The sequence below is a fragment of the Notolepis coatsorum genome, assembly GCF_963971535.1.
Source record: "Notolepis coatsorum genome assembly, chromosome: 16".
NCBI classification, from domain to species: domain Eukaryota; kingdom Metazoa; phylum Chordata; class Actinopteri; order Aulopiformes; family Paralepididae; genus Notolepis; species Notolepis coatsorum.
Window position 1 is genome coordinate 64,755,816 of NC_140180.1, and position 23,067 is coordinate 64,778,882.

Sequence of the window (23,067 nt, forward strand, 5' to 3'; positions counted from 1 at the left end):
GGGGTCAGTAGTCCAAAGCATCCCTACAAGCGTGTGTTTTGCCGGAGTGTTTAGGACCCGCCCCCATGCCGCAGCTCGGTAGAGAAAAGAAACCAACCCGTTTCTAACGGTGTGCATTACTGGCCGAAGGCGTTAGAGGGCGGTATAATACCGTCTGCCATCTCAGACACACTCGGAACAGTATGCACAAGGTGCCCCGCTGAATTATGAATGGCAATAGATAATAAAAGAAATACCGTGACAGCAACGTAGATCTACGTTTCCGGCACTCAACCGTCGGGCGACAGAAACGTAGATCTACGTGAACGGCAATCAATGTGTTAACACTTTGGACGCCAGACCCGATGATAGTCAGGTTATCTCGCCATGCGTTGAGCGCCAGGACCCCCGAAAACCCGAGTATAGTCGGGTTTTCATCGTTATTTCTTTTATTCAATATTTCCATTCATTATTACAGGCACACGGACATCTGGGTTAACATGGGGAATCATCCTGAGAATGCCAAAGTGCAATACCGGCCGCATCCACCCAGGTTGCAGTATCAAGCACCCTTTGAAACATTATATCTTGGCCTGTGGGTCGATCAAAAGTCTCTGGTCGGATTTCTATTGGTCGGGCAAGGGGGGTGGTTATAACGGTCGGATTGAGAAGCGTGAATTTCTCCCGGTGCATGATGTGTGGCGGATTATGTTGGAGACACGATCGACACCAATACTGGGACTCGCGATCAGATAATTGGAATATTCTTTTTGGGGTACATCCTAGTGAAGGTAAGGCCTATATGGTATCAATCCTGCTGTGATCCAACCATGATTTCACTTCGATCACAATATGTGTGTATTTTACTCCACAACGTGTGCCGTTGGTGACGATCAAAGCATACAAAAACGACCCCCCCCCCCCCCCCCCCACCCCACCCTTTCATGCATTCATGATGAAACACAATACCGATAATATAGATATGATTTCAAAATAGTAGCGTGTACAGGCGAGAAATGGCAACGTTTTTAGTGAATTGCACGTATTGCTGCATAGCGTCGTTTTCTGGGATTAGACGGGATTACTCTAAAACTATAGTCATATTCACCACTGTGTAAAACGGGAACGTATGGATGAAAAAATAAATTCTTTAACACATATTGAACGATAGATAGTCGATGTCAAATGGGCCATAGTATTGTATCCATAGCTATAATATAGAATATAGTTATAGCCCTGAAAACACCGCCACGTATTCCTATATTTTAGAGCATCAGCCTTTTAACAACACATCACGCATATCGCTGTGGCGTCCAAAGTGTTAAGGCATTAAATTAATCTTGCACTCGTTAGACACGGTTATTCTTGATGTATTGTATTCCTACATTCTCTGCACTTTCCCATTACAGATGTATGCATATTAGGGGTGTAATGGTAGGTACACATATCCATACTGAACCGTTTCAGTACTGGACCTTTGGTTCAGTACGGCTGTGTACCGAACGATTGCAACGGTACGTTAACCACTAACGAACACACGTGCGTGCAGAATTGTATTCAAAACTCCAAATTCACCCCTTCCCAAAATATTATTTGCGCAAAGGGCCGGGTGTTCAACCCACACACAACACTGAGAGATTACCTGTAATTTAGCAGGCCAGCTGTAGTTTACATAGCTTGCATGAAACTGTCTCGAGGTTCCACAAATTAATCAAAACTAAAGTATTTCAAACCGGGGCTTGTCATTGCTCAGAGTGAAAATCACTGTCTTCGTTGTTGTTAATGTTGTTGTTCATTAAGTCGCACGTTGTTCAGCTCAATTACGTCGCGTGTCTCCTATCCGCCATGCAGCGCATATAGGCCACGTCCACCAGGGGCTGTTTTTTTCACAATTACATTTTTTTAACAAGTCGACTATTAATTTCAATATAGAATATTCGTTGGCTGGGTGGCGCAGCGGTCTAAGCGCTCGTCACCAACGCGAGAGACACCGGTATCGAATCCGGCTGTCAGCGTTGCCTCCGGCTTGGGCCGGCCGTCATACTGACTCAATTGGCTTTTGTGTACCGTTACACCCCTAATGTATATGTATAATGTCTGCTGTCATTGCTGTTGTTTTATTTGTTTGTTCAATGGTGAGACCAAAGACAAATTTTCACATTGTGGACAATAAAGTGAAACTAACTAACTAACTAAGGGTGCTCATCACTGGTTTTATTTTAATACCAATATAATATAATTAAATCCTTCTATGGTATTTACAAATGGGTGGGGTACTGTTTGGTTTCTTCTCTCTTATTAATTTAGAAACATAATATATGATTTATCTTTGTTCACCTTAACCCTCTACCCACTTTTACAAAACAATATCTATATAAATGACCACTGAGGAAAAGGTGTATTTGCACCAAATTTCAAAACACCTAAATATAACTGTTCATGTTGAGAAAACAATAATCCTCTGGTAAACTAAGCAGGTATTCAAAAAAACACAAGGGTTTTTCACTGGGTGTTTTTATTTGTATTATGTCAAATACTGTATGCTCACAAAAAGGTAATGTATGATGGTGACTTGACACTGCACCAGAAATGAAGGGTAGGTTCCCCTGAATCATAAAATGTATAAATATGTTCCCACCATTAGAGAGTTTGACTTGGTAAAATGTTCAAACTGTGAGGATGTGATCGAATTCAAAATTGATATTGATTGCAGACAAAAATTATGAAATTGAGGAAAACACATTTTCATTGCATGGGATGTTTAAAGGAAAGTGCCAATATTATGGGAAATGCGCTTAGTACCCATTGTTCTCAAAAGGTGTAATCTGGTCAACTGAGTTTCCCTAGTAGCTCAGCAGAAACCTGGCGCAAAGCAAGCCAGAGATGACTGCAGGTCGGGAGGTGTGCTAGAAATAACATTTAGTGAAAATCTTCACACATCCACTGAAAGAAACGATTTGATTAGATTCAAACAAAATCATCCTATATTAGATATATATATATATATATTTATTTGTTTGGCCCTCCCCACCATCCCCAGGCCCATGGACCTGTCAGCCATCAAGAAGAACATTGAGTCGGGCGTGATTCGCACCACGGCAGAGTTCCAGCGCGACATCATGCTGATGTTCCAGAACGCCGTCATGTACAACTCGTCGGACCACGACGTCTACCACATGGCTCTGGAGATGCAGCGGGATGTCCTGGAGCATGTGCAGCAGTTCCTGGCCACGCAGCTCATCATGCAGACCTCGGAGAGCGCCATCTCCACCAAGAGCCTGCGAGGCCGGGAGGGCGGCCGGAAGCCGGGCGAGGCGGCCGAGAAGGTGAGGGCAGGGGGTGGGGGACATCAGGGGCGTACACTGAGATATATATATATATATATGTCACATAGCCATGTCACAAGACAATATAGAATAAGCTGGAACGGGCTGTATGTGAAAACCAGCCCGTCCAGTAGTGCTTTTAAAGCACCGGTCCCAGGCAGGTAAAGAAAATAACACCAGGCGTTGTTCCAAATAGTAAATGATATTTATTATAGCGGGGATTTAAACCCACTGTTCCCAAAGTGTAAATTATATTTATTCTTGCAGGGTAGGACTTGAAACCTCCACTGATTTAACTAGGCAACAAAGGGAAAAAACAACCCACAAACATGTAAACAAATAGGGAAAAAGGTAATTGGAGAACAGACAAAGTGAGGTATAGGTAAATACTAAATATACATATATAATACCATATGATATAAGATATAGTATACTTCCGATAAATATATATATATATAGATACTTACTTCCACGCAGGAAGGCAAATGGCTCTAAGGCCCACAACACAATACCTATATATCTGGCTACTGGTAAGTCCACACACAGTGGCCAACATAAGCACAAGGTAATCCACACACAGTGGTCAATCAATGGCAACCTCACGAAACTCTATCAGTGTCAACTGACAGAGTGAGGCGCCCCGATGTTGTGTCATCTCCACTCTATTAACCACCCATCTCCACTGCCTGCTCCAAGGTGCACCAATCAGATGCACCCAATCCAATCAGGGAGATGAGTGGCATCTGTGAATAGAAACAGAAATTAGGAGATGACACAACACCACACATAACAGACAACACAATAAATATACTAACCTGATGTTCAGATGGTGTCATAAATACAGGAATAATGATAATGCCCAAGTACGTCACACCTCCCCCCATAAGAGCGAACCTGTAGGGCGAGCAAAACATTACTTATTACCCAACATGAGGTTAGTACACACACTAAGGAGAACAGAAACAACAAAAAAAATTCTCCTCCCACAATCAATGCACGTATGCAAAAATAGACGCGCAGTGACGTCATTGAAAACTGCATGTAGCACACACCGGCTACCGAATGCAAACCGGTCTCAAAATGTGGTGAGATCTAACTCACAAAAAACCATGTCAAATGCACATGGTCAGCTACACACCCAGCCGCCAGGGTAAAGCCACCGCTCTAGAGCGATCAATTGCTCAGGCGACAGAGGTACGTCTTCCATCTCTCCAATAGATGGTTCAGGAATTACCAGCTTCCCCTGAACGCTACATACAGCAACCTCTTCCATCACTTCAACAGATGGCCCCCTGTCCTCGCCACCGACAGTCACTCAACGCCAAAACTTGAGTTCGCTTTCCGTCCTGTGCCTTGGTGACAACACAAGCAGAAAACACATTGGGGTGATCATCAATCAATTCATCACAACACAAGTCGGTCAATAGAGCCTTTTTAACCTCCACTACAGGGATCACACTCTCCCCAGCGAACTTGTTTTTGTCCCCCATGACAAAATCAACCCTCACACCTTTTGGTTTCTTGGCTGACTTTCTTTTGTCCTGTCGCTTCCTCAGCGTACGACATCATTTTACCACATGGCCTGTCTCTTTACAATAATTGCACACCACCGGTCTCCTAGACGGCGGCGAGCGTGGCTGGATTGCCCATGACTCAATCAACGCATCGCACAGAACTTTCCCCCCAGCTATATCATTCCCCATGATAAAATCAATCCCGGCTACCGGAAAAGAGGAACGAACCGCCACGGGAAAACAACCTGTGACTAGCTTTGACCGCACATGTATCATATGTAACGGAGCGGGCGTGTAGCCCATTTCTATCCCGCACACAATAGCACTTGTATTACAAGACGACTCCACACTTAACGGCAATACATCCGGCAGCACAAAGGACTGTGAACCACCTGTATCACGAAGGATCCTCACCTCGCGCTGGTCACAGACCTTACCCGACAGTGACACAAAACCAGAAGATATAAAAGGTTCAAAACAACTGTCTGGTTTCTCCCGCTCTGGGCGTGAGACAGTGCTAATCAACCCCACCCCCTTTGGTTTCTGAGCTGGCCTTTTAGTATCTTGCCGATCGCGCACAAATGCATAACAGTCCGCCACCAAATGACCTGGCTTCTTACAATAATTACAATGTCTCTTTTCAGACGGAGGCGAGCGTGGCCGATACGCACGCTCGCCACTTCCCCGAAATGGTAATTCCCGAGAGGGAAACGCACCGTTTTTAACACACACAGTATCGTTACGCACCGAAGCATGTTTGTGCGTCAACGCCAATTCATCCGCCAAAACAGCAGCGTCTTGGAGAGTAGATACTTTCTGTTCATTCAGACACAGTTCGGTTCGTTCGGGCATACAGAGTTTAAAGGGAGGAGAGAGCAGCTGTACGAGACAGAGAAGAGAGAGCAGCTGTACAAGATAGGGAGGAGAGAAAGGACGAGAAAGACAGGGAAGAGCGAGAAAAGGAGAGAGAGAAAGACAGGGAACTTCAACTGAAAATAGAGAGAATGCGGTTGGAAGCTGGTGGTGGTAGTGCTACCTCCTCTCCTGCTGGGGTTTCCCCGGCTCACTTTAATATCGGCCAGCACGTTAATCTGGTACCCATGTTCCGAGAATCAGAAGTAGAGGCTTATTTTTCTGCTTTTGAGCGTATTGCACAGGCTCTGCATTGGACGGTGGAGATGTGGGTAATTTTACTTCAGACCAGGCTGTTCCATGAGTACCAACTCGCTCATGGCTGCAAGATCCTGCACCTTACTCGCCGCGCACCATCGTTCAAAAAGATTCCTCTGTTCACGGGAGAAATCAGTATTTGTTTGAGAAGGGGATTTTCTGAGCGAGCGAAAACGCTGTCTATATGCTTCGGGAACCAACTCATACACACGTAAAACAGCATTCTTCACCCGCCCATAATTTTGACTGTCAGCCATAGTTAACGACGCAACCGCCGCACTGGCTTTGCCAGTGAGCCTGGTCTGAAGTAAAATTACCCACATCTCCACCGGCCAATGCAGAGCCTGTGCAATACGCTCAAAAGCAAAAAAATAAGCCTCTACTTCTGATTCTCGGAACATGGGTACCAGATTAACGTGCTGGCCGATATTAAAGTGAGCCGGGGAAACCCCAGCAGGAGAGGAGGTAGCACTACCACCACCAGCTTCCAACCGCATTCTCTCTATTTTCAGTTGAAGTTCCCTGTCTTTCTCTCTCTCCTTTTCTCGCTCTTCCCTGTCTTTCTCGTCCTTTCTCTCCTCCCTATCTTGTACAGCTGCTCTCTCTTCTCTGTCTCGTACAGCTGCTCTCTCCTCCCTGTCTCGCTCCTCCCTGCGCAAAAGCGCTCTCTCCTCCATCTGGAGACGGGCAAAACGCAGACTAGAGCGCGTATGGCCAGAAGACGTGGATCCTTTATCTGAATCGCCCGCGCCCTCACTTTCAGCTCTGGGCGTACTACCATTCTTCCTAATAGCACCACCCCCCGGGTTAAGATCACGCAAGGGAGAGTCAACCCATTCGCCAGTGTTTTCAACCTCCTGGTCACTATGACTCACTACTCCCCGAGCCGTGCTGAACACCTGTTGCTCCACCAACCCCGCTATTACAGCCGCTTTCATATCAGCCTTGGACTGGGAACTTTGCACCGCAATATTATAATGCTTAGCAATAAGGCCCAATTCCGCCTTAGTGCAACCTTCCACCTGATCCTCTGTTGGATCCGCCACAAAGACTTCAAAAACAAACGCTGACGCCGCCATAATATGTCGTTTTGCATGACTATGATACACCAAAAAAAAATATATATATAACGTCCTCACCTAGTTAACCATGACTGTGCGCAATAATAATAGACACATTCTGTTTTTATACCTTTTAACCAAAACAATCCAACTGACCACATCTACCAAATGAAAACAATAACAAATGTTCCTAACCACTCAATTAGGAGTCACCTGTGTCACTCTAGCCTATCCCAGCTAAACTACTCCCTATACCGGGACGAAGGCTACACATATCTTCAGTCGCTTACCGATTTCATTGCGCACTCCACCGGAATCACGACTCGTGCCCCCCACCCTCTAGCCAAGCAGGTGACCCCCCCAGTTACCTATGTGGTAGAAAAAAGAGATCTGGTTAAGAGCATACACGAATGGTTAATTATTATATAAAACACAGCATGGATACATAAATACTAATAAACAACAACGCCACTTTACCTGATACCATCAGCCCCTATGTCAAACGTACACAGCAGACCGGCATTGAGCCCCCCATGTCACAAGGACATGAAAGACCGGAAATGAGCCCCCATGTCACATAGCCATGTCACAAGACAATATAGAATAAGCTGGAACGGGCTGTATGTGAAAACCAGCCCGTCCAGTAGTGCTTTTAAAGCACCGGTCCCAGGCAGGTAAAGAAAATAACACCAGGCGTTGTTCCAAATAGTAAATGATATTTATTATAGCAGGGATTTAAACCCACTGTTCCCAAAGCGTAAATTATATTTATTCTTGCAGGGTAGGACTTGAAACCTCCACTGATTTAACTAGGCAACAAAGGGAAAAAACAACCCACAAACATGTAAACAAATAGGGAAAAAGGTAATTGGAGAACAGACAAAGTGAGGTATAGGTAAATACTAAATATACATATATAATACCATATGATATAAGATATAGTATACTTCCGATAAATATATATATATATAGATACTTACTTCCACGCAGGAAGGCAAATGGCTCTAAGGCCCACAGCACAATACCTATATATCTGGCTACTGGTAAGTCCACACACAGTGGCCAACATAAGCACAAGGTAATCCACACAGTGGTCAATCAATGGCAACCTCACGAAACTCTATCAGTGTCAACTGACAGAGTGAGGCGCCCCGATGTTGTGTCATCTCCACTCTATTAACCACCCATCTCCACTGCCTGCTCCAAGGTGCACCAATCAGATGCACCCAATCCAATCAGGGAGATGAGTGGCATCTGTGAATAGAAACAGAAATTAGGAGATGACACAACACCACACATAACAGACAACACAATAAATATACTAACCTGATGTTCAGATGGTGTCATAAATACAGGAATAATGATAATGCCCAACCCACGTACCCAAGTACGTCACAATATACGATTATGAAAATCACACAAGATAATATAAGAATAAGATGATACAGTACAGTATTATCTTAAATGTATCTGTAAATGGTTCAGCCTAGATTTGTGTGCAATAACTAAATCTGTCCTAAAGCTAGAAACCACAAGAGCCAAATAATGTGTTAAAATTATAATGTTACAAAGGCTTCACAAATTAGCTTTAGATCTACAAAGTCAGAGGTTTGCTTTATATAAAGTTGATGGGATTGTAAAGCAGACTCTCAGAGGCTAAGTGGGTGCTTTATGTTTGTTAATCCTCGCTGCAAAGCTCAAACACAACTGTGAATGCATTATCCACTGCTGAATTATTAAGGCTATATGAGGTGACTGAAGACGGGTGAGCAATGATCTTCTTGGCTGTCGTTAAGGGTTAGACAATTGTCTCTTTAAAGGGGAACTATTTTACTATTTCTTTCACTATTTGGGCACTTTTACACAATTCCTGTGAGTTTATGGAACACCTCTGTAATTCTTTATTTTTTTTAATTCATTGTTTTGTATTTCTAATCAAGTCCTCAAAAACAGCATTTTTCTACCTCAAGATCTTAGGCCGTTTTGAGCCTGGGCTGCAGGTTGTGGTGCTCCAAGGGGCCACACAGCCACATTATTATGCAGCAGAGTCTCTCTGACATCACAAATCAGCACATTTTCAGATGACTCAGTTCAGTGAGGGTGAATATTGTGAGAGGAGAATTGGAAGAATGCGCCAATATGAGAATTAGAGACATAGATCATATTAACACTTTGACTGCCGGAAAACGCTTAAAAACGTCATTCCCGGCCATGCTCAAGTTGCCGGAGGACGCTTTACAGCGTCCTTATATCAATATTTAAAAAATCTGCGATCGGATTCATATTTCCCCTCCGCTGGCCTGAGATCCACCAGGAGGACCCACTGAGCTCTCTGGCGGTTCAGGAGCGCCATCTGGTGGCCGATCGGCGCAATCGCTTAACAGGAAGTGCTATGGAGGTTGTGCTGATCGGCCGTATTACTTCCGGGCACTCGCTATAGGTTCCCGGGACTCGATCTCGACACACTACATAGCGATCGATTGCCAATAACTCGATAAACAACATGATTTGGACGTATATACCATTATACAAGCTGGAAATGGACCGGGTAAATCTACATCCCATAATGATACAATTTCTACTCTACGATGATCGCCCAACGGCGCGCGGAGACTGGGGTGAGTTTTAGCGTGTAAAATTACCGTCTTCGATACTAACTGCTATGATCAACATTTGACCCACATTAGATGATTGGTATAACGCTGCCCACGGAATTATAAACGCCCCCTAGCCCATCCGGTCAACATCAGATGATGTGTAGTAACTTCTAGAAGTACGTCTAGTTGGAATTTTTTATATCGCGCTGATTGCCATAAAACTGTATTGCATCATCAATATAATGCATTTGGGGCTATAGATCACGTTCTGGAGAAAGCTGCAGAAAGAGATGAAAACATACTTATACATTAGACCAGGGGTCAGGAACCCTTTTGACTGGGAGAGCCATAAAAGCCAAATATTTCTAAATATATTTCATTGAGAGCCATATGGTATTTTTAACGTATAATAAATTAAATATGTCTTACTTTTAATGCGACTTCTGGTGCTGCATGGTTTTGCTGATGGCCTTGTAATCTGGTTCATACGTGGTGAGGTTGAGCTTCATGCAGGCGTTGAGGCTTCCATCAGTTAAACGTGAGCGTAGGTTGGTCTTAATGTTCCTCATATGCGAGAATGACTGCCCACATGCATATGTAGAGCCAAACATGGTCAATACGGCGATACTCACGCTGCATTGTGTGGTATGTCACAGGAAGCTCGTTCCAAGTTTTAAGAATCAGCTGGTCTTCAGGTTGAAGATCTTTTATTTCTGTCCACTTGTGTTCCCTCGCCAGCTCTGCTCGCTATATCTTCAGCTACAGATACTATTAGCTGTATCTTCAAAACTAATTTCTGTTTACTTTAAAATGACACAGTATTTTTAAGAAATATCACAAGTATAAAAAACAAAAAACAACATTTTTTTTTTTTTTTTTTTTTTTACTAAAAAATTTCTGGGAGCCATATGCTGTCACCAGAAGAGCCATATATGGCTCGCGAGCCATAGGTTCCCGACCCCTGCATTAGACCATACTTTACTATGAATATGTGAATGAAAAAGTTTAACGTTGCTACACAATGAACAATACATATAGGACTTTGAATGGGCCCTAATAATGGCAATGTAGCAATAGAATTTAAAAAGTTATAGCCATGCAAAGAAGGGGTACTTCTCCATAGACAAATAGAGCCGGCAACCTATGGTATATCATGAATTTAACCCATGGCAACCAAAGTGTTAATATAAGTCCACATAGCTAGGAAACAATGCTAAACACTGAAAAAGGCCATTTATAAGATAGTTCCCCTTTAAACAACAATATTACAGTGTCATGGAGCATATTATGTTTTGTGGTATCTAATAATATGATTATCTTTTCAAAATTCATATACCTTTCACATCCTCTGAGCATGTGCATAAAGGCACCTATATTGCTTATGCTTGTAGAAAGGTGGGAAATACTTGGAAAATTTCATTCTGAGGAATCCATTATGTCCCAGTTCTTAGAATAACCAAGAAATATGATAGAATCTGTAATGCCGTCAAACAGCAACCGCTAGCCAAAGAACCCAGCTTGGTATTACACTTTGTTTATGTCTTAGGTTGGAGTTTAGTAACTTATTATACTGTGAATTTCTCCAGTTCTCTTGGCAGAGCCTGAGGTGTCAATTCAACCTAGCTCTATCCCCACTCATCTCCAACCCACACATCAGACCAAGACAAAAACATTTAGCAATGTGCAACACCAACATCTTCATCACAACTACCTTTACATTTGAGTGTGTTTTTTTCAACAGAATAAGAATAAATTAGTCAAGGCCTCTGGGAGGAATGATTGAGTTCCATGAAAATGAATTCACTAAATAACTTTTGTTTTGTATTATTGCTTTTACTGCAGTCATCTTCTACATCTTCTACTAGTCCCCATGAAATGGCTAGCAGAATACTATATCATTCCACATATATTATTTATGCGTTACCTGTAAAAACTGGAATCTAGGGAGGGACTCTAGGGAGGAATATTGATTGCCGTTTACAGTAGCCAATAGCACTGAATGTGCATTACCGTAGTATTTCCTCCTACTTTTATTTGAACACTATTATGGGTCATAATAGTAAGTACAAGGAGACCTTTCATTTATTGTAAAAACTGTATTTCTGGACTGGACCTCTAATAACTGGTACAAGCTTTGACTAAATTATTAAAGGGATAGTTATTTTTTACATTAAGTGGTTTGGAATACTTGACCTGTTTCAGTCAGACAGAAACTGTGTTCATCCACACCATATCCATGCAGGCAACAACTTCAACCATCAACCACAGAAATCTGCTGTTCTTTTTTGGAACACGGCCCAGCCATCTGGTAGTGTAACACAACACGTGTGCCAAGTACCGCAGGTTTTAGGTGTTAATGATTGAACTATTTGCCTGCATGTTATGCTTTGTTAAGGTACTGTAATGTCATTGCATCAACTACACTACTACTACTACTACTACTACAGTATTCCATAGCACTTAACCCCTTAATTAAGCCTGACCAGCCCGGTATCGGGCCGAGATTTGTTTAACGTCATAAATAGATTAAGACAGTCTGTATTAATTCATGTTGCATTTCTTTTTCAAATGTAGCCAAGAGTAAAGACCCTAACCCTATCAAAACAGCAGTCAACGTGTATATTCTCAGCACTACGTTTGTTTACCAATGCTTTTAACACAATAATTGCCAAAAACGAGTTAACTCGTTATTGCCCGCCATGCAATATTTTTGGCATCGTTATTTCGTTTATTCACTATCTATTCATAATTGCCTTGCGGAGCTATTGCATCCCATTGAAAATGGGCTGGTGTGTTTTATGAGCCGATCTGAGCCGTGCGGGCGGGGTTTAAATACTCAGGCGAGCCAGGGGCTTACAAGAGTAGAATGGAATATTAACCCTGTCCGCGTGTAACGCTCGGTATTGTCGAGGACATGATCGCTGTGGATAACTGGAATGGCGCAGATAATTGGATTCTTTTTTTTGCATTACATCAGAGACGAGGTAAGAACACTATATATGAAACCTTGCATTGATCTGATATTTATTTCTACCGCGATCAAAGCTATCTGTGTGTAGGTGTATGTGCTTATTATCGTTGACTGCGGTGGGGGGAGCGCCCCGCTACGATGGCCATTTCATGTATGCACAACGAGATATAATAATGATAATCTAGCGTTGATTTCAGGATGATTAGATAATCAGCTGAAAAATTACAACGTGATGACTGGATTACACTAAAATGCCTTTTTCTCGTATTTTTCCTGGAATTACTCAAAAGCACCCAAACCATACTCTATTCAAAACGGTATAAAACGGAAATGTACGGATGAAAAAACAATCTGTTTTCGGCATGTTGACTGGAAGCAACTCACTGACAGTCGACGGCGTTATTAGACCCATAGATATAATATAAGATATATTTTAAGCACTCGCAAATGTTGCAGTCTAAAACTATATCCATTGAATAAAGACCTGGCGATGAAGGGGGATCAGCGCCCCCTGCTGCTGGCGGTCAATGTGTTAAGTGTTATTAGCGAAATATGAGTTTATAGAATTCTCTGCGCATTGCATCGGAAACCAGATAATATTGACGTGATGAAATGACGCCGTCGTGAAACTGTTGTAGTCTTAAGAAAGAGGAGACCCAATGCTTTTGATGGACATAGAAATTTCATAAAACTACACTACCCAGCTCACACCAGCCACTGTCAAACTTGGAGCCGTCTGACGTGAAGATTCTTTTTTAACGTTATTTTCATGATTATACCTCGCGTGTCGAACAAACCTGAACGTTATTGCCATAGAATACAACATAATATTGTTCCTTTACCTTTCTGTGAATGTCTAGAAAAAGTGACAATTTTCCACGTTTGGTCAATGTTAGCATGGTGTTATTCACCGTCAAAGATGGGAGAAAATAAATACTAATAATAATTGATATTCTCCTTTGATTCATTACAATTTACTCAAGCATAGTAACAGACACAATATTTCTGACACTGGGAATACATTCCCTGAGGTCCATAGATGTCCCTAGATACCAAGAACATGCAAATGGACCTTGTAGAAGTGGAGCAATATTCCATTTACTTGGGTATGTACTCATTTTCTGAAAATATGGCTAGGGCTTAAGAGATTCATGTTCAAAAATCTGAACTACCCCTTTTAATAAGGAGCCATCTCGAAGCCTCTGGCTTACAACGCCCCATCAACATACTGTCTTTACATTGACCACGACATAACAAGTACTCAAGTAGTAATTTTGGGCGGTAGCGTAGCGGAGATTGTGCTCGTCACCAATGCAAGAGGCTGCGGTCTCGACTCCCGGAGAGTCAGCATTGCATTGGCTTGGGCTGATCGCTATACTAACTTGTTTGGCTGAGTTAGGGGGAGGGAAGCCGTGGGTGGGTCCTGGGCGTTGTGGACAGCGACCCCTACAGTTCGGTCGGGGCGCCTGCACAGCGAGGGTAGGATCTGGAGAGAGGTAGTGCGACCTTCCACACGTTACACTCTCCCAGTGAGAATCTGCGCTGCCAGGCTGGCTGCCAGCTGGCTGCACATGCGTCGGAGGAAAGCATGTGACAGTCTCCGGCCTCTCGGACCAACAGTAGGGGGGGGGGGGGTGCGCAACAACCAGGAAGGGGGTTGGGAATTGGCATAACGACTAACAGTGGGATGGGAAAAAAATCGGGAAAAGGAGGGGGGGGAAAGATCACCAAAAAAAAATTGTAATTTTGAGGAACGTTTTTGGAACATGCTCAAAAGTGTAAGGATTTGAATTCACCAAGTACCCCTCTTAAAATGTGCACCGGAGGATTTATTTCACCATTCACTCTCTTTTTGAAAGGAGATCCAATCAAGATCAAGAGGATGTGAGAACCTTAAAACAAAGGTTGTTGTTCTAAGCTTGGAGTCCTGAGTGTCTTAATGATCACTTTAGGACAGTCTTGTTTAATACATAACTCTAGGCTGAGCCAAGAGGAGCAACACCAGTTGTGTTAACTTTAGGGCATGTGTCCAAAACCAAAATGTTTCTTTAAATACACACCCACATCATTTCACTCCAGAACACACACACCAAGCATCTCTCCAGACTGCTGTAATGCAGTTTTTAGTTGATACTACTGCAGTATTATTTGATGGAATAACTCCTGTTCCTCAATTTCCCAGACATCTAATTTCCTGCATGCTGCTCTGGCCCTCCCCACACCAACTTCCCATCTGTCTGACCTCCTGTCTGTCTGACTTCCTGTCTGTCTGTCTGTCTGTCTGTCTGTCGGACTGTCACACTTCTCCTGTCTGTCTGTCGCCATCCGCATCAAACTGCAACTAACTGTCTGTCTGTCTTGTTTTCTGCATCCGTTTGTCTGACCAAATCTGTCTTTCTTTCCATGTATCTGTCTATATGCATCTATCTTTCCATCTATCTGTCCGTCTGTCTTTGTATAGACCACAGAAATTAGGTGATATTGGCCTCGCCCCCTGGTTCTTATATAATTCTGTGATTTATATCTCACCGGTCGAACAAACCTGAACGTTATTGCCATAAAATACAATGTTGTTTGTTTCTTTACCTTTCTGTGAACGTCTAGGAAAAAAACATGTCTCAATCTGATGAAAAATGGCAGAGCAATGGACATTATAAAAAGGTTACTGTACTTACAGTAGATTTCATTCACGGTATTTGCTGCCCTGTAACGGGTGCCTGGTGGTACTAAATCCAGATTGAACTCTGCCATTGGAAAGAGGAGATTTGGCCCGATCCATATATGTATGACTTGGCCATAATAAGGTCATTTATAGGCCTGATATTCTATATTCTATATTCTATATATATATTCTATATGTATTTATACTAGTGCCGTTAGGTGATTAAAAAAATTAATCTAATTAATTACAGGATTTGTAATTAATTTATCTAATTAATCGCATTTTAATCACATAACCATTTTAGGCCTGATATTCTATAATCATATTTCAAATTGCATGTGTCCGGATGGCAACATTCAGTACTGTATCTACAAAAAAAACTGTAAATCATCTGCCCTTTATTCATTTGCTTAGATTTGTTGTACGCTTGATCTCAAGAAGGTGCTATATGAGCTCAGTGGCAATTCATCACGTCCTGGTCAATGTTAGCATGGTGTTATTCACCGTCAAAGATGGAAGAAAAGAATGATAATAATATTAATTGATATTCTCCTTTCGTTCATTACAATTTACTCAAGCCTAGTAACGGACACAATATTTCTGACACTGGGAATACATTCCCTGAGATCCATAGATGTCCCTAGATACCAAGAACATGCAAATAGACCTTGTAGAAGTGGAGCAATCTTCCATTTACTTAGGTATGTACTTTTAGGCAAATTTTTAGAAATTATGGCTCTGGCTTAAAAGGTTAAGTTGTGAATGGCTTATTGATATATATTTATATATTACGTTTTGAACCAGGGGGGCATGAACACTTGTTCATGCTATTTTCCAGGCCAGATCAGAGGAGGGACACTTGACTTTGTGTTTTATGTTTTACTATTTGTTGTCTGTCTTAACGTTGTGCATGCTTTTTGTGTGTGTGTGTGTGTGTGTGTGTGTGTGTGTGTGTGTGTGTGTGTGTGTGTGTGTGTGTGTGTGTGTGTGTGTGTGTGTGTGTGTGTGTGTGTGTGTGTGTGTGTGTGTGTGTGTGTGTGTGTGTGTGTGTGTGTGTGTGTGTGTGTGTGTGTGTGTGTGTGTTGCGCAACAGATCGAGCGGGCACGAGCTTGTGCGTTTCTGTATGTGTGTTTGTATGGGAGGGTGTGCGCCCACGTGCTTGTGTGTCTCTATTTTCTCACTCTAATGTTTGTCCTCCTACAGGACAGTGTCCCAATGGCTTCTCCCGCTTTCCTTCTCTCTCTCTTTGTAAGTATTCAGGTACTCAGACTCCACCAGACCAGGCCACGCCCCCCCCTCCCCCCTTCACACATCCACACACAGTATTCAGGTGCTTAGACTCCACCAGACAAGGCCACGCCCCCTACATCCCTCAACACACACACAGTGTGCAGGTGCTCAGACTCAATACCACGTTTTTTTCTATCTACAAATGAAACTGTTCAAGAGCACCATCCACAATTTAGATCGTGAGGAGAACATCTGGATTGCAGCTTTAAGCACATCTAAAGATACAAACAGCTTGGTCTCCACCACACAGCCTGGCTTCCTGTTACAGCAAAAACTTAACACAATCTTGCTATTTGTATTACCCTTTTCATTTTCAAACCACTGAGGCCATGTTTATGAACATGTCCAAGGCTGCCAAATATCAAAACTATTCGCTTACAGTCATAGCCGAGACCTATGATAGGTGCAGCCTACAGGGCTGATACTTGGGCCAGTTTGTCCAATAATGATTGTTTCATGTACAGGTCAAATGAGCACACAGACACACACACACACACAGCCCTTATGACACATTAATCGAAACACTGTGAAAGCACATCCATCTCTCAGACACACACACAGTGAAAGACTCACCGCCCGTATCACCCTCATTAACCCTCCATAAGTTGTGTATATTCAACACAGCATCCTCATCACACACAAGAGGAAAAAAGCAAGACTCCCTAACCCTCATCACCCAAGCTTTCAGCCGGCCTTCAAGTCAGTTGACCCATACTGGTTTTGTGTGTTTGTTTTTTGTGTGTGTTGTTGGTGTTTTTGTGCGGTTTGTCCGTGGAAAGGTCGTTGTTTCTCTGCATGTCGGTGGCCTAAATTTCTGTTCTTTCTTTTGTTATTTCTTTTATCTTTCCTTTCATGAACATGCTTTATTTTTTTTTACTTTTAATTTCCTTCATTTGGGAGCCAACCTTCCGAGGTGGACTGTGCTGTGTATGTGTCGAGAAGCACTTTGACCTTTTCAGCACTGACCTAGCAACCCCTTCTCTCTCTCTCCTCTATTTATCTCATTCTGCCTCCCTCTCATGTCTGTATCTCTCCTCTATCTCTCTATTTCTCTCACACACCTCTCTTTCGCTCTCTCTTGCTGATACAGGATGGGGGCACCAGGGGGCGCCGAAGTGCTATGGAAGCTGACCTCAAGATGAAGAAATAGATGGAGCTATGGCTTTGGATGGAGCGAGTTCAAAAGGAAAGCGCCTGAGAGAGAGAGAACGGGAGGGCGAAGAGTGGGACTGGAATCAGAGTATAGAGCAGATTAACGTTCCTTAGCATTAAGTCTGGTTGTATTCTGAGGAAGCTCACTTTCTGCCTGACTAGATTCGTCTGTGTGCGCACACCAGCTATTCACCTCTGGCTCATTGTGCGCCGTCAAACGGGTCCCACTTTAAAGCTGTACCCACCCAACCTAAAGTGTCATTTCACCTGCGAAAGTCGTTCAGTGTGTCAATTATTTTTGACACAGAGGTAAAACTGCGAGTCCGATGGGGATGGCAAAGAGAGAGCATTTTCACCAGCAAACTTTTCGAATGTGGAGAAAGATCGGGAGGGTGGGGGAGGAGGGGATGCTTTTGATCAGATGTAGCATTAACCGTGTTCTCCCGTGCTACAGTTCCAAGAGACACGATTTGTAGGCCTGAAGAGTGCGTTTACGTGCACGTTAATATTCCAATAGTGCTCAATATACTCAAGTATTGTGTTTTTGAGTTGCGGCATATTAACGCCATATCCCATTTGTAATAGGCCGGGATAAGCTCAAAATGTTATCTTTGAGACACTGATATTAGCCCAGATACTGAGACAAGTATCTGAGACCTTACGCAATTTAATGTTAGGCTTAGCGAAATTTACGGTTCCATGGTCATAAATCTGAATGTTCACTTATTTATTTATACGGTCAGGACATGAAGGCGGATATAAACACACCATATCCTCCTGACCTCAGCCAGGATATGAATATTCCACTCAATGGAATACCGCGTGCATGTAAACACACTTGAATTGTCGTATAAGATGGAGCCAGAATCTGTTGGTCATGTGTGTAGGTGGATATACAAAGTTTTGTACTTGAGTGACCGACTTGTGTACAGTCGTGCTTTGTTAGCTGATCCATGTGTCGCATTGTGTTGTACATTTGTTTAATAAAATGTAAGATGACATTTTATCTTAAGCTCATCTTTTCTTGTACCTGCCCAGTTTTCAGTTGGCACATTAGTGTTTAAGTAAACTCCTGTGTTGGGACCAATCTCATCCATTACTTTAAAAAGCAACACACAAACATGGTGCCAAGAGATAATGTTTCTATATTAGAGATATTAACATGCTTCTAGGCAAGGCCAGATTAAGAATTCAGAGGCCCCCAGGCCAGATTCGTGTGGAGGCCCCCACACCCACACACAGTGGCGTTTTTATATGTCACTTAAAAAAAATTAAAAAAAAAGCTGGATCCGTAACATTGTCCAACCAATCCTCCTGGTTTTCATGTTCAAGAACCGCCGGCGGCGGGCTGTCATCATTGCGGTCTGCCTCAGAGTCAGAGTCATTCGTGTTGGTGTTGGGGCTGGGCTGTGGAGATACGGCGGGCGTATACGAACAGGTGGCAGCCACTGGTGGTGGTGGGCCGGCTGAACTAGAGGCTGCCGCTGCCTCTTCTCTGTCGCTAGCATCAATAATAATAACGTTAGCATTCTCGTCCTCTCTGCCCGTGGCGCCTGGCTCAGCCTCTTTAACGTTGCTGCTACTACTAGTGCTAGCCAGGGGGCTATCCTCCTCCTTACCTGACGGGGTGAAAAAAGTAGAGATAGTCGGTATGCTTTGCCGAAGTAACGCGCTCTTTCTGTCCCTTTCCTGTTTAGATTTTAACTTAGCAGCTCCGCTTTCCCACCGTTTAACTTTTTTATCCATGTTTTTTGAGTCTCATATGATCATACAGTACTACTCGAGTCTTAGCCTACTTGATCAACTTGCAAGTGCAATTCTCGCGGTCAGTGGTCACCTGACCTGACCTGACAGTGACCCCTGGACCTGGATGTCAGTGTCACGTAGACTCAACATCTCTCACCCCTCATTATCAAACAATCAATCATTTTTATTTGCAATACAAAAAATTTCATAAAAATAGATAGAGAAGAGATGAGATGATACTAGTAGTCACTATAGATGCTGTGAAAGTAAACGCTGGATGAGGATCTGATTATATATATATATTTTCTGCGATCTGATTGACCACTGGCGTTTCTGGTGCGATCTGATTGGCCACTGACGTTTCTTAGGCAACTCTTTCGAAGTTGGTTAAGGTTAGAGTATGGAATCAGGGCTGGTGTTCTATCGCCCTGCTCTAAGACAAACTCTAACCTTAACCAACTTCAAAAGAGTGCCTAAGCTTAACCGGTGAAAGAAAGAGGCGTCACACGATTGGCGCTACCAGAAACGTCAGTGGCCAATCAGAGCGCAGAACGCGAACGCGGAACTGGAAATCCGTTGGTAAAAGTATTCAGGCGTCAGGGCTGGGATGTGGAGATTTTTTTTTATTGCTGTTTTTACCTCAAACGGAAAACCTCAAACTCTTATGAAGAGGAGAAAAAATACTCAAGATTAGCCACTTGCAGACGGCAGGGTGTGACGTACTGTATATTTTAGTTGATGAAATATTTTTGACTAAATATTTGTTGATTAAATATGTTTTCATTTTAGTGTCACAGTATGACATCGATCTCCAATAAGGAAAAAAAATTAAATGTGGGGCCTCTAGTGACGAGGGGCCTCCAAAAAAATGTAAATGTAAAAAAAATAAACAAATATTTGGGGCCTCTAGTGACGAGGGGCCTCAAAAAAAATACATAATTTGGGGCCTCAGTGACCAGGGGCCTCAAAAAAAAATTTGGAGGCCCCTCATCACTAGAGGCCCATGGGCCGCGGCCCGGACGGCCCGGTCGTTAATCCGGCCCTGCTTCTAGGTGCAGTCGCATTGCTTTGCTTTTTATTACATGTTGCACTTGCTATTGGAGGAGCCAGAATCTCAAATTCAAATTCCGTTCTAGCCATGTATAGTATTTAAGCCCAATTGTGACAAAAAAACGTTTTGTGCAAAATTGTTTATTTCACATTAATGGTAACAAGACTTAAGTCACACATCAGACACAGGAAAGAGACCAGCTCTCTCTATCCATCCATACGTCCATGGTTTACATCACATACATTCAACATTTAATTTCTGTGCAAAACACTTAGCTATAAAGTAGTTACAATGTTGCCTAATGATCAGGTTAGTGTTGACTTTGACCCTCTTGCTATAATAATCATAAAGGTAGTTGTGCTCTTTTTTCCAGAATCATGTTCCCACAACCATTCCCTCCTATCCACTATTCCCTCATATAAACTAAAATATAAAGTTGTCGTTTGTCAGTGCGTGTCAAGTTAATTATTGTGCATATAGGCTGATATTTTAAGTATTGCCTACAGTAACTCCTTTAGTGTGTTTTACCAAAGAAAATAGTGCAACAGATGAGATCTGCCTCTGTGTAGAATGTAGAAAATAACACCACCTCAACGTCCTAATGCTCCAAGTAAAAGTCATGTATGACGGGGCTTGCGGAGGAGTACAGTTTCCTCTTCACCAGTCGGTATTCGGGTCGTAGCGTCAGCACCTTGTCGGTGCCCAATATGTGCTTAAGCGGCGGCCAGCCGTCGTCAGCCGCCTTGAGGACCACGGAGAGCTCGAAGGTGGGAGTGACGCTCGGGTCGGGAGAGATGCTTCCCAGCGACTTCAGCGCGTCTTTGGTCTCCAGGTAGACTGTGATGGACGCGCCCCGGAGACCGCACGGCTCGCCGGCCGAAGAGCGCACAACATCCCGGGCGACTTTGGCGGTCATGTGTCGGGGCAGGAGCAGCACCTGGCAGCGGAGAGTGGAGCCCTTGGCATCGGAGAGACACTGCTCGATCTGTCGGGTTATATCCCGCTTCAGGAGCCTTTCTTCATCGAGCTCCCAGGTGCCCATGTCGTCACCTGTAGACGGGAGACGTGGATGCGGTTAGATGTGTGGTAGACAGTCGACAGACAGTCAGCATTAAAGCAAAAAAGCTAGCTGGTAATCTGCATTATCATTTGGTTAGTAGTATTTATTATGCTAGACAAAAGGCGTGGAATAAGCCATTCATTTGTCCCTATGCCTGTAATTTGACACGTCATATGGTGGAGATACGCAATATGCAAACCGTTGAGTGTCCTAGGTTTTGAAACTATCACATAAAGTAGCTGAATAAACAAGTCATCATAGACATAGACTCATCAGCTGATGCAAGCCGTGCGTCAGTTGCATGAGCAGCGTTGTAGCCTCGAGATGAGATGACAAAGTGAAGTATATTATTTGTGGTGGTCTTTCCAAATAGAATCTCGTTCGGAATATAAAGTGTGTAATTTAAAATAGTTTTCTGCGTACAACTTACTTTGAGAACTCTTCTCCATCTCGTCGCAGCTGTCGGCGCTTCCCCGGCGGCCGCCGCCGCTTGTTTTGTTGCTGGATGTGAGCTGAAATAAGAATGTTCTAATCATGTCGACGACGCTTTCCTCCTCCGACAAGACGGGCATTCCGTGTCCGAAGACGAGAGCCGCGGTATAGACCATTTAGATTCTGTCTTGTGTGCCTCGCGCTGTTCCCCTGGTTGTGTCTGTATTTTATCCATGTATATCATCTGGTTGAGTTAACAGCCCGTCGCTCGCACTGCGCTTTTATAGCGGCCGCTGGTTGCGTCAGCTGAGCGGTGGGTCACGTGTCGCACGGGCCTCCCAGTTTACCAGTTCCCTTTGTGCAACGACGGTGTGTGGTTGAGTCATGTTCTGGCTCACGCAACATGTCCGGGCATTGCAGTCAGTGTGGAATACACTGGAGTTAAACTAGACCTGAGAGAAGTCACGTATGACTGCCATAATTTCAAATAGGCTATTATTCTGGTGATTTGTTTTTGTTGTTTTTGTAGACTGGTCTCTAGTCAATCTGGAGGCCTAGACTTTATTTAGTCAATTCATGTATTTTAGATATTTTACAAGCAGGGTTATGGGCTCCAAAGCAGCAGTCAGCTAGGGCCTAGTGTGCCATGGCCTAGACCCTAGAGACCAACCCAGCCTGTTATAACTCCACCTAGACCAGTACAGGAAGCCGTGGAGAGCATGGTAGGCCGGGGAACAACTTAACAAAATGGAGTTGGCCTATTTTCTTGTTAAATGTATGAATATTTGAATAATTGTTTTCTATGAACGATGATGTGTCTTTGCTGTGATTTCACCACAATTAAATTACCAGTACAGTACACAGTACGAGTACTACACCGTGGTGCCAAAACGACACTTTCTTTTACCCCATCGGAAAAAATTTCAAACTGTCCATTGTAGACTATATTGTCAATAATGTGTCTGTCATAGTGTATCAAAATACGTTCAACTAATCATCAGTAAACTGTCAATAGGGTATAGTTTCAACAGACTTTCAGCAGTTTTTTTTCTAAT

The 23,067-nt window shown here is 43.2% G+C and overlaps 2 protein-coding genes across 4 annotated transcripts in view; one reads left to right on the forward strand and one right to left on the reverse strand.

The window, feature by feature from the left end:
- The window catches only part of brd8b (bromodomain containing 8b), an 88,971-nt gene extending 70,864 nt beyond the window's left edge, over nucleotides 1-18,107 (forward strand). For 2 of the 3 annotated variants that reach the window (XM_084331848.1, XM_084331849.1), the window contains exons 17-19: nucleotides 3,020-3,305; nucleotides 16,485-16,529; nucleotides 17,662-18,107. In XM_084331848.1, the coding sequence (XP_084187974.1) occupies nucleotides 3,020-3,305; nucleotides 16,485-16,529; nucleotides 17,662-17,721 (391 nt within the window). In that variant the 3' untranslated portion in view covers nucleotides 17,722-18,107. The remainder of the gene's footprint in view (nucleotides 1-3,019; nucleotides 3,306-16,484; nucleotides 16,530-17,661) is intronic. The other variant, XM_084331850.1, reaches the window with a different exon arrangement.
- A 2,547-nt stretch (nucleotides 18,108-20,654) lies between these two features.
- LOC311243362 (DNA damage-inducible transcript 4-like protein) lies at nucleotides 20,655-22,252 on the reverse strand. Its single transcript, XM_084332567.1, has 2 exons — nucleotides 22,011-22,252; nucleotides 20,655-21,570 (listed from the first exon to the last, which is right to left on the reverse strand). Exons 1-2 carry the CDS (start codon nucleotides 22,186-22,188, stop codon nucleotides 21,119-21,121), a joined length of 630 nt encoding a protein of 209 aa, XP_084188693.1. The 5' UTR covers nucleotides 22,189-22,252; the 3' UTR covers nucleotides 20,655-21,118.
- Between the last annotated feature and the right edge of the window lie 815 nt (nucleotides 22,253-23,067).